The sequence below is a fragment of the Panthera onca genome, chromosome B3, assembly GCF_046562875.1.
Source record: "Panthera onca isolate mPanOnc1 chromosome B3, mPanOnc1 haplotype 2, whole genome shotgun sequence".
Lineage (NCBI taxonomy): Eukaryota > Metazoa > Chordata > Mammalia > Carnivora > Felidae > Panthera > Panthera onca.
Window position 1 is genome coordinate 58124494 of NC_138344.1, and position 17423 is coordinate 58141916.

General features: G+C 37.4%; 2 protein-coding genes across 6 annotated transcripts in view; one reads left to right on the forward strand and one right to left on the reverse strand.

The window, feature by feature from the left end:
* The window catches only part of BLOC1S6 (biogenesis of lysosomal organelles complex 1 subunit 6), a 130539-nt gene that overhangs the window by 86143 nt on the left and 26973 nt on the right, over nucleotides 1-17423 (reverse strand). The gene's annotated exons all lie outside the window — the stretch shown is intronic.
* SLC30A4 (solute carrier family 30 member 4) overlaps nucleotides 1-17423 on the forward strand; it is a 29521-nt gene that overhangs the window by 5392 nt on the left and 6706 nt on the right. For 2 of the 4 annotated variants that reach the window (XM_060618653.2, XM_078448579.1), the window contains exons 2-4: nucleotides 2413-2559; nucleotides 14819-14972; nucleotides 16517-16641. In XM_060618653.2, the coding sequence (XP_060474636.1) occupies nucleotides 2413-2559; nucleotides 14819-14972; nucleotides 16517-16641 (426 nt within the window). Of the gene's footprint in view, nucleotides 1-2412; nucleotides 2560-2903; nucleotides 3492-14818; nucleotides 14973-16442; nucleotides 16642-17423 lie in introns of those variants that run through there. The other 2 variants (XM_060618652.2, XM_060618654.3) reach the window with 2 other exon arrangements.

Here is a 17423-nt window from a genome sequence, read left to right on the forward strand (position 1 = left end):
AGGGTAAAGAGCTTTTCAACAATAAAAACAAAATTTTTAAACTTCATAAAAGTTAGAAGAGAAGATGAATTAAGGTAATCTCTTAGAGAGTAGAGCAAAAAGAGAAAAAAACATAAGAAAATTAGTGTATCAATCCAAACTCCAAGTAATAGGAGTTTGAGGAATAGAGAAAGCAGAAGAAAAGAAATTACCAACAATATAGTTTAAGAAATTTCTCCAGAACTGAAGGGTGTACATTTCCAGATTAAAACAGTCAACAAAAACCCAGCAAGTTGGGTGAAAATAAACCCACACCAAGGCGTATCATTGTGAAATTTCAGAATACAGGGAACACTTTGTTATCTGTTGCCTCAGGCAGCTGCAGTGTTGAACAATTCCCTGTGATTGTTTTTGACAAACCTTCCTTAGGGTTTGCATAGGGCAGATCCCCAAGTCAAGTCCAGTGAAAACAGCCTTGCTAGTGTGGCTTCCAGGGAACTACCAGACAGATCCAATAATGCTAGTTCTTTGGGATTGGGCTTTTTAGGAGCTCTAACCCCATTTGATACCTTGCAGTGGCTGCCAGACTGATTTTCACTGTGCTTGTTGGTTTTCAGGGCTACCACAGAGCTGGAGAGAGGGAGATGGGTCCAAGGTGAATTAGAATGCCACAGAGCTCACTGTTCTTATAAAGATTCAGTCATTTTCCTTGAATTAATACTTTCTGTGTCAGCCTTTGGTTAATTTCCAGGGTTCTGAAAAAGCTGATTTGGACCATTTTTGCACATATTCTCCCTGCTTTTGTGGAGGAGATTATTTTCAGAGGTCCTTAGTTTGCTAGTTTTGCTGATCATTATCAACACATGGCTCTTTAAATATGTTAACTAAAATTAAATAAATTCAACCCCTCAGTTGCACTAGCCATATTTCAAATGCTCAAAAGTTACATGTGACTAGTGTCTACTCTACTGGACAGCATACATAGAATATTTTCATCATCTCAGAAAGTTAATGGACAGTACAACTTTGAGGTATTATTTTTATTTTATAAAGAAACTGAGGCTCAAAAGTATTAACTAACTGGCTGAGAGTTTCAGAGAGTCTAAAATCTCATATTATTAACTACCAAGTTATACTTTCTCTTAGTGATTTTAGCTTTTTAATGTCAAGGGAATACATAAAAACTGGTATTTGTATAGAGCACACTGAAGTAAATGGATGTGATTTCAAGATCGCCAGCTTGTGTCCTGCTGCTCTTGGCTGTGCACACTCATCCCAGAAAGAGAGGGAACAGTGGCACAGCACACTTATGTGTCATAATACCCTGACCATGAAGTTCATTGTAACAGTGATTCTCAGAGGTACCAAGACTAGAAGCGTTGACGTCACCTTGGGAACATGTTAAAAATAGGGATTCTCAAGCCTCATCCAGCTCTATTGAATTAGAAATTCTGGGAGTGGGGCAAGCAATCTGCAGTTTAACAAATCTTCCAGGTGATTCTGATACACAAAAGTTTGAATGCTTGGCATAAAAAAGCTTATTTAATGAATGGTGCTAGGAAAATTGATTCACCATAATAGAACAACATACATATATGTATACACACACATACACATCTATGAAATGAATTTTACATGCTACATATACATATAATGGCTGGAAAATCAGTGTTAAAAATTGTACTCTAAATACCATCTTTAATCCTTCTGAAACATTGCTGTCTATAACCAAGGGAATCAGTTAAGGTATTAATTAGTTAATGTACTCATGTACATTAAAAAAATGTCTTCCATTTAATTTTGTGTTCAAACCCTCACAACAAGTGAGTCTCTACGTTTACCTTTTTTGTAATATTTATATATTGTGGTTATTAATTTCAGTGTCTCATAGGATTAGTAGTTTGAGTAAAAGCTGCAGTGCTAAACCACAAAAATTTCTGTGTGTTAGCCTCCAATTTATTGGTACTTAATTTTTTAAGGTCATTGACTCCTCAGAGAATCTGTTCTTAGAAATGAAAATTTTCTTTTTTTTAATTGTTTTTAATGTTTATTTATTTTTGAGAGAGCGAGCAAGCAGGAAAGGGGCAAAGAGAGAAGGAGAAACGGAATCCAAAGCAGGCCCCAGGCTCTGAGCTGTCAGCAGAGTCGGATGGGGGGCTGGAACTCACAACTGTGAGATCGTGACCTGAGCTGAACTCGGACTTAACCAACTGAGCCATCCAGGCGCCCCATGAAGGGGATGTTTTCATCACAAAAATATATACATATTTAGTGTTCTGCATAAAATTTCAGAATACCTTGATTTAATTGTGATTGGATAAATATTTAATTGAAAGTTGATGTTTTCTAGGATGTTACATATTTTTGGTTTGATTGCTTATGTTTATTATTTTAACTAACGTATTCCTTCTTCTCTCTCACCCTTACTCCAAGGTGGATACATTGCAAATAGCCTAGCAATCATGACAGATGCACTTCATATGTTAACTGACCTAAGTGCTATCATACTGACCCTGCTTGCTTTGTGGCTGTCCTCAAAATCTCCAACCAAAAGATTCACCTTTGGATTTCATCGCTTAGGTAGGTAATTGGAGTTTCTTTTGGTTTATCAAGTTTTATAGTAAAACCACAATGAACTATAACTAACCTTTGATTAACTGAAATCTTTCTGGTGATAACCTATTTGAAAAAAGCAAATGACAACAGATGAACAAGATTTATTCAGATACATATATTCAGGGTACATTCAGCCTAGTCAGCTAAACTGCTTACACATGTAAAATTATATGGTAATCATTAATCTTTAAGTGTTGTTCCCTATTTCCTGAAGATGTTATCAGAAAAAAAGTTTACCTTCATTTTATTCAACCAGGCAAAACTACATGGGTTTGTTAATGTGTATTAACTTTTTTCTTTCACTTCAGGTGTTCCAACCAAAGCTACTGTAGCCCAGATCTTAAGCAGTACTGTCATAGGTATAACATATACTGTGTGGCTGACCTTCACTGCTGCCACTGTATCAATATAATTCTGTAAGTGCTGACAAAGATTATTTGCTTGACCAAAGTTTAGTCAGTCTCCTGAACCTTCTCCCAAGCCCATCTGTGCACTTCCTTATAAAATCTTCTTTTAGCAAAAACCCTTCTAAGCCAATTTAACAGCACCCCCACTCTTAATGTCTGATGGATTATCCCCTAGGTGATGTCTCATTGCACTGGCTTGTGTCTAGCGAGAATTCTGTTATGTCAGTTTAGCCAGAGTCCCCATACTCCTGATGTTTCCCCTTAGTAATTTTCCATCCACTGACTCCCACCTTGCTCCATGGCTGTAAATTCCCCCTTGCTTATTCAGTATTCAGCGTTGAGCCCAATCTCTTCCCCCACTGCAGAGTTCTGTTACAGTGGTCATGTAACCTATCTTGGTAGCTTCCTCTCCCTGAATAAAGTCTTCTTTACCATGTGTTGACAAGTGTCATTAAAATTTTTTTCTTTCACTGTACACATATTTTTATTTTACTATTTTGAGCAAATAAGAATTGAGAGTTAAAATCATACATTGTTATCCGTACAACTCTTTCCTGTGTTACTGTGTTTTTAGATTTTTTACTTATTTTTAAAATATGTATAAGGCAGTTACTTGAACTAATATGTGAAATGCCATATATCCAGATGTCATTTGCTTAGAACCCAAAAATTGACATTTAGGTGGCTTCAGCAAAACCTATCTTAAAGAACCAGAATTAACAACTTGTAGTTTAATTTTGTAGAGACACTGACACTCTAATATATCAGTATATCTGCTGTCACTGACACTGCTAATATATCAATCAGTTCTTCCCCTTCTTGGTTACTTTTTAGCCTAATCTTAACTAAGCTCTAGGTCTTTTAAAATTTAGTCCCTGCGCCTTCTATGTAAAACTTGACATTGTGCCTTAAAGGCTATATATTTCAAGGAGCTATCCTGATTATCAGATTGGGAAATTATTTGGCATCCCTACCCCTTAACTGCTTGCTGTACACGAGAGCTAATGCCCTGAGTGAGGTGTTTCTGTTATTTGTTAAGCCACTGCATAGCGTACATTGGGATGTGTTCCTAAAACACACCCCACTGTTTACCAACATACTATACGCTCATTTGTTACCTAATTGCCTTGGGCCTTTTAAACAACTTCAAGATTATTTTCAAACTTTAATTTCTTGTGATTTAAACGCCTTCAATTTAAGATCTGACACTCAAACACAGCATCATGGAATGGGGGTTTTTACCTTCCACTACTATTTGGAAGAGTGCATTTCATTTTGTCCTGTGGCTCTTAACCTTTTAGGTTATAGAGCATTTGGAATGCTAATGAAAATAGTGGAGTTCTCCCCCAGAAACATGCAATAACAGAATATAGAAAGTCCCGCATATAATAAGAACCCATAATCATGAAAATTCTGTTAGATATCAAAGTAGCACTTAGTGTTTCTCTAGGTGGTCACTTTGTTTCATCATAGATAACACGCACTATGAAAACATGAGAGAAAACAGAACTCACTGTTCTATTTATCTCTGCAAGTTTCTGTGGAGAGTTGAATCTTCCTTTTTCCTTAAAAGTACAAAGTTCACACTTGTGGCCTAGATACCAGCATTTGACTCCTGTCTCTCCTGAGAGTTCCTTGAAATAAAAACAACAAAGAGAAGCAAGGGATTGGGTCACCAATAAGCAAGAAATTTCTGGAAGTTAGAAGATAGATGGGAGTGGGTTGGAGGAAGAAACAGGGAAGCTGTAGCCTAGAGTACACTGAGCCAGGAGCTGGATCAGCCCAGCAGACCTCCAAAGAAGAGCCAGGGACAGAGATGAGTAGGAGGGAGAACTGGGGCTGAAAACAAGCACAATTAATTGAATGGCTATAAATGGGAAACTGTTGCACAACCTTGTGCCTATACTAAAAGCCACTGACTTGGGCACTTTAAATTGTTGAAATGATGAATTTTGTCTGAAGTTTTTAAAAGTCATCTAAAAAAAAAAGAGTTGTTAAAATCTAGGTAGATGAGTATTTCCCAAAGGTACAGAGGGACTCAAATCTTCACTAGAAGGGCCTTTTGGGATCTTCATTTTCTTCTTTGCATTCCAAAATTTTATGAGGCTATATCTAGATATAGAACTTACTTCACTTATTCTGCTCTTTGGGGGAGGATTAAAAAGACAAGGATATGTAGAATTGAATAAAGCTGTAAAACAAAGCAGTGGCTGTCCTGTGTTCCACAAAATATATTGCTTCATGAGTAATCTCTTCACGTTCTGTAGGAGAACGTATGTTTATATTGGACACTTGTAAGTAGTGTGCCTCCTGTGTCTTGGGGATTCAGGTCCTAAAAAAACGCTGCAAAAGGAATCCCCTTCTGGTGTGTTAACTGTCGTTGAATTTTGTTTTGATGCAGGGGAGGGGGAGGGGGTAAGACAGGAGTTGGTTTTTTTCTTTGTTGATCTGTCTTGTAAATATGTAAAGTTTATGTGTTGCAAGAATAAACAATTAATTTCTAATAGAAAGGATTTCCTCAGAGAAGCCTTGTTTTCATTCTGTCCCCTTCATCCCTTCCTCTAATCCCACTCCTTATTAGTAATGATTTTAAATTTGTTTCTGACCTATCCTTCCAGCATTTCCTTTTGAAAGTACAAGAGAATATATACATATACCTCACCACCTTACTTTATGTGTTTTTCATACATGTTCATATCCTGTTACCTGTCACCCTTTCTTATGCAAAAGGCAGCATACTGTGTACCCTGTTCTAGACCTAGAGGTGGTTGCCTGTGAATGATAGTCAGATATTAGTAGTACCATTCCTTAAATTTATTTCCTTTTTGTTTGCTCATCACACTTTATGTATGCCTAATAGCATTTATCACATTTTTATAGCTATTTTTTATGAAACCGTGTCTCCTAGACCATGAATGAAGTAGGAATGGAAACGTATGTAAGTGCAGTATAAGAGATTATTAATTGTTGCATAGTCAGGCTGAGTAAATAAAGACATGAAAACTGTGAAACAGATTATTTAGTATAGCTCATCAAATCATTGTGTTTGGGGTGCATTAAACCAGTGTCCAAACTAGGAATAGGGATATTTTTGAAATTTGGGGACTAATGTATTTGGGACTTGAAAACATTTATCTGTAATTCTGAAACTGTGGTCATGTTCACAAACTACACTATAAAAATTTATATGATCCATAACATAACTGAGTACTGACTTCTAGATCCCTTTGACATAGTAAGAAATTAGTCAAAAGAGTGTTTCTTCTTGGTGTCAGTCAGGGGCAGCCCTATTTGTTTTTTACCACTTTTAGAGTTTTGTGAATAAATTGTCTTTGGTTCAGATCGGAGATCTGCAGTTTTACTAGCTATTAAGACCTTTTGGAGAGTGATTTAATCTAAGTACAAATTTTTGTGTTTGTTTTTTTTTTTTTCTGTAAAATAGGAATGATAATACTTCCACTGCAGAATTGTAAAAAATACATTAAGGTGGTAAGGTATAAGTACTTACCAAACCTGCTACCTGGCACAGAGTAAATTCCCAATAAAAGTTAGTTCCAATCTTCTTTTCCTTCCCTCTTCTCCCTGCCCACACTTACCCACACTTTTCATATCTTTGAAAATGGTCCACGCCCCCAAATTGCCTGCCTTCCCTTCCTGCTAATTGGAATTCTTGTCTTTGTGTAACTGTCTAAGCTAGGTAGGAGAAAAGAAAGGTGATTCATCCTGATGATTAAGCAACAGTTTAAATTTTTTTTTAATCTTTTATTTATTTTTGAGAGAGAGACAGTGTGAGTGGGGGAGGAAGAGAGAGAGAGAGGAACACAGAATCCAAATCAGGCTCAAGGCTCGAGCTGTCAGCACAGAGCCTGACATGGGGCTCGAACCCATGAACCATGAGATCATGACCTGAGCGAACTTGGATGCTTAACCAACTGAGCCACCCAGGCGCCCCTAAACAACAGTTTTTAAAGATGCACTATTTAATTCAGGTCTTTTGTAGCACTTTTGGCAATATAAAATTTATTTTAGCAAAAATCATTTAGTGAAGGTGAGAGAAAGGTAGTTTTAGTTTGAGGGGAAAAGCAAGTGGCCGTCCCAGGAGTCAGTTCCATTCTGGTGATACATTCCTTTCCTTCATGTGAACTCAGAGATTGTGTAAAATCATTCAGGTTTTTCTGTTTTTCTTTTTTTTTCTTTTATTACATTACATTGGCAATTCTTTTGTGGGAAGAGGGAGAGTTGGCTAGGAACCATTATATGAGCTATTTTTAAATGCTTGGATTTATTTGACTGTGGGTATGTCCTCTTTTTCTGTAAGTTAAAAACCTTAGAACTTAATGAAACATACTATAGGAGAAATCCTACAAATCCTTACGAGGAATAGCACTATCTGCCAGACAAGGGGAAATGCTGTTCTAAAGAAAACTGTGAAAACCCTTGCTTGCTTTCTACTTTTATCCTTCTCTATGGATTATGAGCATAATTGACTCTTATTTATGGCTTTTCTGTCACTTCTTGGGCTGAAGAAGCTGCATGGCTTAGATAAAGATAGAGATAATATGAAAGGACTATAGTAAGCAGAGTTGTCTGTATTTGAAATAAAAAAAGCAAGATTTACATTTTGGCAATGCGAATCATCAGCCTAGGTTAAGGGCAAAGTGACAGTGTAGGAGTGTAGCAGTGTGTGGTTCCACTCAGCAGAGACCTTGGCAGATCTGGCTAGATGATGGTTGTCCTAAGGTAGGTATATAGTTGTAATGTTAATTCTGTGTAGTTTGTTATTTTATTCCCTGATGCTAAAGGAGCAGAAAGTTTTCAGCTAAAAAATCTCTTCCCCCATACATGCAGCAAAAAAAACATCATCTCTTCTCCTTAGTGATTCATTTTAACAGCTTCCTCCCACCCCTGACAAGAATTATGCCTATTAGTTATTCACATCTTAGAATTAATTCATATCACCTGAACATCTGGAAAAGAATAGGTGTGTCCTAGAAATGGGAGTTTTTACTAAGGCTGAAGGAAGCCATGAGTGAGGTGGTCAATGTTGGACAGCCAAACGTCAGTTTGACAGTGCTGGGTACCTTGGGTGTGGGGTAGAGGGAGTGGTGAGAAGGCAGGAAATAGAATTGAGAATAGCAGTTGAAAGGATCCAAAGATGAACTTTGCAGTTTAGCTTGGTGTTCTGGTGGCAACAGCGGGCCACTGAAAAATGCCTTAGCCTGAATGCAGTAGGGCTGTCTGTGATTAAGTTGAAATTCAAATACACGTTTGGAAATTCTAGCCAAATCCAGCACAGCCTACTGATTTTCCTTCTGTTTCCTTCCTATCTTTTGTTGGAAGAAGGTAGTAGCATAAAAGGAAATACAAGAGACAATGTGTCTCCATTCTCCTTCCCTGTTCGTTTTTGTAAACCTCTGAAACCTGTCTTTAGATGTTTGCTATAATTTTTTGAGGCAATAGAAAGACAAACATTATATAATTTGAAGGAAATCTATTCATTATTGGCATCATAGCATTAGAAAAGTTAGCAGTTATGATAGGCCAGTACATCTGGCCACACTCATGGAAAACAAAGTATGCTTGGGTTGAGTTTGGTTTACATAGTTGAAGCAGATTGTTAATCATTCACTGAATCGGTGCTCAACAGGTTAATTGAATGAATAGTAGTATAGCTTGGGGAGACCAGCAGTAAATATATACACAAATACAACATAATTATAAATTATGTTAAATGCTATGAAGTAGGGGCACCTGGGTGGCTCAATTGATTAAATGTCCGACTTCAGCTCTGGTCATGATCTCACAGCTTGTGGGTTCGAGCCCCACGTCGGGCTCTGTGCTGACAGCTCAGAGCCTGGAGCCTGTTTCAGATTGTGTGTGTGTCTCTCTCTCCCTGCCCCTCCCCTGCTCGTGCTGTGTCTGTCTCTCTCAAAAATGAATAAACATTAAAAAAAAAAAATTTAAATGCTATGGAGCAAACAAATATGGTACTATGATGGAGAATAACTGGAGGACAGAGAAGGAAGGACTCAGTGTTTTTCATATGAACCTTGAAAACCTCTAGTTTTGGCAATTTATAGATGTGTTAAAATATGCATTTTTCACACTTTATAGTACTGTCAAAACTTGATAATCATCTGTGTTTTCTCCCATTTGATTTTTTTTTCTTACCATTTATTAGCCATTCAAACCAAAACTGTTTATTCTCTGTATGTGAAATTCAGGGTATATTTTAAAAGACCTAAGTGATGTAATAATAACATGTATTCACTCACCTTCCTCTTCCAGTGCTACATTTCAGTCAGGTGGAGTGAGTTAATTATTTGTGTGTAAAGTAGCAAAATATGTTAGAACTACTATAATAATAGGTTTTCTAGAATTTCCATAAAAATCTTTCAAGAGTTTTTAATTTATGATACATTTCCAGTCAAGTTTACCTAAAGTTACCAGGGTAGTAACTTTCACAGAAATCTGGGTTTTTGTTTTTGTTTATTTTTATTAAAAAAAAATTTTTTTAATGTTTGTTTATTTCTGAGAGAGAGAGAGAGACAGCATGAGCAGGGGAGGGGCAGAGAGATGGAGGGAGACACAGAATCCGAAGCAGGCTCCAGGCTCTCAGCTGTCAGCACAGAGCTCGACGTGGGGCTTGAACTCACGAACCATGAGATCATGACCTGAGCTAAAGTCGGAGGCTTAACCTGACGCTCCAGAAATCTGGGGTTTCAATTGTGAAAGTTCCTGGGTCTCCCTTCAAAGATGAAAAATCTGTATGTTATGTATTCTTTTTTTGTTGAAAACCTTTATTGTATGTTATGTGACCAGAGACTAACCCAGAGCAAGAATGAGAGGAGTAGAGCAAGTCATAATGTGGTTGTTGATGGAAAACTTCCCTCTCTCTTAATTGTTGGGGGACAAAAATCTTGCCTATGTTTATCTGCATTCCATCATGTTAAAGATACTATGGGGAAAAAAATCTTAAACGCTCATTCCTCCCATTCTTGATATTTCACCAAAATCTCATTTATTCATAGTGAAAGAGCTTTTGTCAAAAGAAATGATCATAGTAGTACTATTAGGATTTTTAGCTATATACTATCATCAGTGCCTTATACTTCTCAGTTATAAATCTCAGCCCTAAAAATCTATTTCAGGTTTTCTTTTTCTCCTTTTGCAGTTATCGGTATCCTGTCTAGAAGACATTTTGACAGGTGATTAGAATAAAAAATAACAGATGAGGGGCGCCTGGGTGGCTCAGTCGGTTAAGCGTCCGACTTCGGCTCAGGTCATGATCTCACAGCTTGTGGGTTCGAGCCCCGCCTTGGGCTCTGTGCTGACAGGTCGGAGCCTGGAGTCTGCTTCGGATTCTGTGTCTCCCTCTCTCTCTGACCCTCCCCGTTCATGCTCTGTCTCTCTCTGTCTCAAAACTATATAAACATTAAAAAAAAAAAAAGGGGGCGCCTGGGTGGCTCAGTCGGTTAAGCGTCCGACTTCAGCTCAGGTCACAATCTCCGCGGTCCGTGAGTTTGAGCCCCGCGTCGGGCTCTGGGCTGATGGCCCAGAGTCTGGAGCCTGCTTCCGATTCTGTGTCTCCCTCTCTCTCTGCCCCTCCCCCGTTCATGCTCTGTCTCTCTCTGTCTCAAAACTATATAAACATTAAAAAAAAAAAATTAAAAATAACAGATGGATGTCTTTGCTTTTCACCAAGGGAACTAGACATGAGGCCATTCCTTACTGATTACTGGAAAAGAGGTACTGATACCAGGATCCTAATATGTTATTTTGGAAAGTTCTAGGAATCAGCTGGATTCCATTACTCTTAACTGTGGGCAAGCATTGGGATCCCTTTTATGCTACTCACATGGGTGAAAACTGGTATGGAGAACTGCGTGTTCCGTGGCAGGAACCCTAGTGGGCCTTCTAAGTATGGGAATCCTCCCTACCAAAAATCTGGTCATGCTTTAGTTTGACTTTCACTTCATTTATTTATTTATTTTTCAATGTTTATTTTTGAGAGTGGGGGGAGAGGCAGAGAGAGAGAGAGAGGGAGGGAGGGAGACACAGAATCTGAAGCAGTCTCCAGGCTCTGAGCTGTCAACCCATACACCAAAGCAGGGCTCGAACTCACAAACTGTGAGATCATGACCTGGGCCGAAGTGGATGTTTAACTGACTGAGCCACCCAGGCGCCCCTCACTTAATTTTTTTTTTTAAGTTTATTTATTTATTTTGAGAGAAAGTGCAAGTGTGAGCAGGGGAGGGGCAGAGAGGAGGGAGAGAGAACCCCAAGCAGGTTCTGTGCTGTCAGTGCAGAGCCAGAGGGACATGGGGCTCAGTCTCACCAACCATGAGATGATGACCTGAGCTGAAATCAAGAGTTGGATGCTCAACTGAATGAGCTACTTAGGCGCCTCCATTTTACTTTATTTTCAATGTGTTTTTGCCTTATCTGAAAGTTCACAGTAAGATAATTATAAGTGTTTAGGAAAATTATCACTGGGAGGTGGGGTTGCCAGATTTAGCATGTGTTATGTGCATACACACATTCTTTCAAGACACCCAGTATGTCTGAAAAATTGCATGGGACATACTTATACTAAAAAATTATTTTTTGTTTATCTGAAATGCAAATTTAACTCGACATTCAGTGTTTTTTATCTGGCATACCTACTAGTGTAACTGTATCATTTACCATCCAAACCAGGACACTTTTGAGAGTAAAGTGGAGCACTTTTAATAATTTTGCCAGGACAACAGACATATTGGGACTATCCCAAGAAAACTATAAAGTATTGTCAGCCTAATGATAAGAGGTTCTGAGAGGATTTTTGATTACTGGTTTTAGATTTTCATAAGCAATCACATCTTTATGTCATTAACTTGTATTACTATGTATCTTTATAAATGTAAAGTGTATTGCTTTATAATTTTATATTAAGAAATATGACTAAGGCATCTTGACACATGATTGAAGTTCTCTTTTTTGGGAAGGTGTTGGGGGAAGAGTTTGAGAAGAATTGGTTTTATTTATTGAGTGAGTGAATGAGTGAGTGGGAGCAGGGGAGGAACAGAGAGAGAGAGAGAGAGAAAGACAGAGAGAGAGAGAGAGAGAGAGAGAGAGAGAGAGAGAGAATATCCCAAACAGGCCCTGAGCTGTCAGCACAGAACCAGATATGGGGCTCAGACTCACAAAACTGCGAGATCATGACCTGAACCAAAATCAAGAATTGAATGCTTAACTGACTTAGCCATCTAGGTGCCCTGGTATTTTTTTAAGTAAACTCTAAACACAACATGGGGCCCAAACTCATGACCCCAAGATCAAGAGTTGCATGCTCCACCATCCGAGCCAGCCAGGCATGCCAGGATTGGTATTAAATATGAATTCGAAAGATAAAATTCTCTTACTTTGTGAGTTAAGTGAAGCCACCACTAAGTACATGAAATTACGGTTTAAGGATATTTTAATTACTTCTTTTTATTATATATATGTGTATTTTATTATCAGCAGTTATAACTTAAGACAAGAAATTCTGTATGTTTTCTGTCTTGTATTTGACTTAATTCTTCTCTTCTAACCTGTGTACTTCTTGTTTTGGGGGATATAGTAAATAACCTATTATTCACATTTAGCTCATCCTTCTTAATTTCATAGCCTTTTATCATCTGCCCTTGCTCAACCTAACTAACTTCATTTTGCAAATCCACCCATAGATATTTGCTACATGACAACCACTCTGCTGAGTGCTACAGTAAATGTGACATGGGAGGAAACTGGTCCTGTCCTCAAGCTGCTGAGAGTGTGCACTTGATGTGGTAGTCTCTCCACAGCTTTGTATATTTCACATTGTTTTTCTCTGTCTTCTTAACCCCCTGTCTCTTTTGAAGTGTGATGATTAGTATGTCAGAAATGGGCATAGCATGGTTTTGAATAGGAACTGTATGTTGTCTTATTCCAACATTTGTTCAGCTGATGCACAGGATTTTATTGGAATTTTGTCTACATTAATGAGAGGTGTTCAGGAAACAGCTTAAAACAACAACTAGATAATTTTTCTGTGCTGTAACTTATGCATCAGAATAAAAATGTATCAAAGTTCAACAGATTTGAACTGCCTGAGGAACCTTTGAGCAATGAGTTGACTCAGATAACAGTTTCTCAGATTGTTTTACCTTTAACAAGATTACCTGGTTTCTCTAAAGGAAAAATTTTCTTTACAAGTATTTTCTTGCTTTTATTGTTTTGATTATCAACAGTTGTTTTATATTATAATGTTGGTTAATTATTTAAAAATGTAAGTACTTCCCATTGCCCTATTTGTGTTATCTTGAAAAGCTATAAAATTATTTCTACTGTATACTCACATGGTAAAAAGTTTATATGATATAAAAGCATATATAGGGCAGTCATCCCTGTCTCCCAGCCACCCATTCTTTTCATAACCAGTTTTTTGTCAATATTTTATATATCCTTTAAGAGATTACATGTGCAGATATTATTATATATTCTTTTTTATTTTCACATAACATACCATATGCACTCTTGTGTACTTTGCTTTTTTTATGTAACACTGTAACTCCTTACCAGAACATAAAGAGCTATAGTCCTTTTTTTAAGAGCTGCATATTATTCCGTGTTACAAGGCCCCTACTAATCACTTTATTGTTTTCAGTTGCTTGCTCTTATATACAGTGCCTGATGAACAGCTTCATAACATCTCATTTTGCACATGTGCAACTCAATTAGCATGAATGTGTATATCATTGCAAGAAGAATTTCTGGGTCAAATTGTATTCACGAATAGTTGAATGTCTTATTGTTTTTATGTCTAATTGTTTTTCTTTAAAGGTAATACATATCTGTGGTAAAACTTAAAACCTTACTGAAAAGAATAAAATGAAAAATAAGTTCTCCAAGCTTCTAGCCCCACTTCCTAGATGTAACACTTTGTTGTCTTTCTTGTGATTATCAACTTGCCTAATACTCATTTTTCTTTTTTTTCCTTGTTTTTTAAACATAAATGGCTTTATGATATTCCAGTATATGGATATATCATACTTCATCCAGTAAGTTCCTGATTGGTAGACATTTAAGATGTCTCCAGATATTTTTTGATACTAGTGAGGTTACAGTGAAGAACCATGTAGATACATGTATTTGCATACATATCATGTGTTCGTTCTATTGAATAGATTCCTTGAATCAAGGAATACATGCACTTTAAATATTGATTCATTTTATAAACTGCTCTCCAAAAAGATAGTTCCACTCGATACGTCCACCAGTATATCCTTGCTAACTCTGGTTAGTAAGATCAAAACTTTTTAATCTTTATGTGTTTAGTAAATGACAAAACACAATCATATTCTTATTTGAACTTCTTGTATTATGATAAGTTGGTCATTTCTGTTAATTTTCTATGTGTTAATATTTGTGTCCTTTACACATTTTTGTTATGGGTTGTTCACTTTGGTGTGATTTGTAAGTGTAGTCTTCTATTAGGAAGTAGTCTGTGATCATGTATGTTAGAAATAATTTTTTCTCAGTTTTTCATTTTTTACCATGTGTATGTTCTGTTAAATATACACAGTTTGGACCCTAAAGAGATGAGGAAAAGGTGGAGAGTGCTGGGAATGAATTAGTGGAAGATCCAGAAAAAACTACTAAACACATTTTAAATAAGGAAAATAACATGACAGAAATGATACAGTGTTTTTGTCTCTTTAGAGAAAAGATACAAATAAACGATTGTGAAGTGTTCAGTTTGTATGAAGTGTAACAACACGCAGATATATCATTTTTTATATTTTTCCCTCCAGAGGTTTTATCAGCTATGATTAGTGTGCTCTTGGTGTATATACTTATGGGATTCCTCCTATATGAAGCTGTCCAAAGAACTATCCATATGAAATATGAAATAAATGGAGATATAATGCTCATCACTGCAGCTGTTGGAGTTGCTGTTAATGTAATGTAAGCTCTATTTTTTTTTAATGTAATAGCTTTATTTTTTAGACTAGTTTTAGGTTCACAGCAAAAATTGAGCAGAAGGCATAGAGATTTCCCATATATCCCCTGCCTTCAAACATGCGTAGCTTCCGTATTATCAGCATCCTTCAGCAGAGTCATGCATGTGTTACAGTTGATGAACCAACGTGAGCACATCACCACACGGTGCCCCTAGTTTACATTTGGGTTCATTCATTCTTGGTGTTGTATATTCTTTGGGTTTGGACATTATGGTGTCACACACTCTATATTGTTTTCACATCGATATTTTTAAGTACTGTGAACTGAGAGATTTTTATACATGCATTCAGTAATGTGCAGTGGTATTTTTATGTATTTTGAAATTATATATGTTAAATATGTAATTTTTCTTATGCTAATAAAACACTTGGAATTATAAATTCCTCACTAGTTTGCTCAATTATGCTGAAGTTTGACCAACAATGAGGAATTTAAGTGGGACAAAGTTTTTTTTAACTTTTATTTTATAATACTTTTGTATTAATAAGATATTTTTAACTACAAACTTTTTTCCCTAAAAACTATGAAATTTTTAAGTTTATACTTAATCATTTGGATCAGCAGAAAGCAAACTTTCTTGTAAAGGGCCAGACAGTAATTATTTTAGGCTTTGAGAGCCATGCAGTCTCTTTTGCAGCTGCTCAGCTCTGCTGTTACAGAACAAAAGCAGCAACATGTAATATATAAACAAATGAGCATGGCTGTGTCCCAGTAAAACTTTGTGTACAAAACCAGGCATTGGGCCACATACGCTTTACAGACCATGGTTTGCCAATCCCTGCCCTGGCTTCCATTCCTACTTAAAATAAAATCAAAATCCTTACCATCACCTTTTTGATAAGATCCTGTGTACCTCTCTAACTCATATCCTAGCATTCTTGCTCACTTTAGCGACGATGGTTATCTTGCTTTTTTGAAACACGTAGAGCACATTTTCATACAAAGGCCTTTGCCCTGGTATTCCTTCTGCCTAGAACCACCCTTTCACCACCACCTGCTTCTTTGACTTGATTCGAGTCTCTGCTGAGAAGGAATCTCAGAGAGACATTGTCTGACCGACCACCCCCGCCCCCCACCTGACCCTAGCACTCTCCATCCCTCGAAGTGCCTTACTTTTCTTCAGAATAGTTGCATTGCCTGGCAGTATTTTCTGTATTCATTTGTTGAATTCTCTGCCTTCTCTACTAGGACAGAAGCTAGTAGAGCTTCTACTGCTAGCATGGGGATAGGGATAGGTCTGTCTGATTCACTGTTTTGACCCCAGCACCTAGAATAGTACCTGTTACGCAATAGGTGCTCAGATATATATTAAATGAATGAGTTCCATGTTGTCTCATTAGTGTCTGATTAGCAATAAATATTTTTATCAATACTGCTAGGAAGAATAATAATGTTTTCTTTTATTTTTGACAGAATGGGGTTTCTATTGAACCAGTCTGGTCACCACGCCCATTCCCACTCTCTGCCTTCGAATTCTCCTACCGTAGGTTCTGGGTGCAGACACAACCATGGGCAGGACAGCCTAGCAGTGAGAGCTGCATTTGTACATGCCTTGGGGGATTTGGTACAGAGTGTTGGTGTACTAATAGCTGCATACATCATACGATTCAAGGTAATAGGATTGCTAATTTTTCTATTTTAAAATATATTTAATTTCAATATTAAAACTAAAGGTAATTGTCTTTTATCAGTATATTGGACACCAAAGCTAGTCTTACTCATTTTGCATTTAGGGAGGCTTAACTGAGCCACCAGTATAGCTCTTTTGCTAACACTAAACACAGTAGTATCATTTTACAGAGTAACAATCTATAGCTGGCTTCAGTACCACCTTCACTCAAGTTTCAGCCTTGTCCCTGAACTGCTAGGTACTGGCATGTGTGCTGGACTAGAAATCCAGAGATTTGGGTTCTAGTCTTGGCTCTGCCATTAATACTTTGAGCAAGTATTGAGCAAGTAAGTCCCTTAACTCTAAACTCTTATTTATTAGGTTTATTTATTTTGAAAGAGTACACACAGGCACACACATGCACGAGTAGGGGAAGGGCAACGAGAGAGAGAGAGAGAGAGAGAGAGAGAGAGAGAGAGAGAGTGAGCGAGAAACTCAGGCTCCTCACTCAGCATGGAGCCTGACTCAGGGCTCTATCCCATGACCATGAGATCATGACCTGAGCTAAAATCAAGAGTCAGACACTTAACCAATTGAGCCATCCAGGAGCCCCTCTAGATCAGATAAGTGGCTGCTAAAACTCGTTTGAGCTCTGATATTCTCTGGTTCTGGTTGGAAGATTTAGGGAAGGCACAGAGGAAAGCAGTAGAACAAATGATTAAACCTCTGGAAATAGGTCTTACGAGGAAAGGCATTTAAACAATCCAGGAAAGAGTCACAGTATC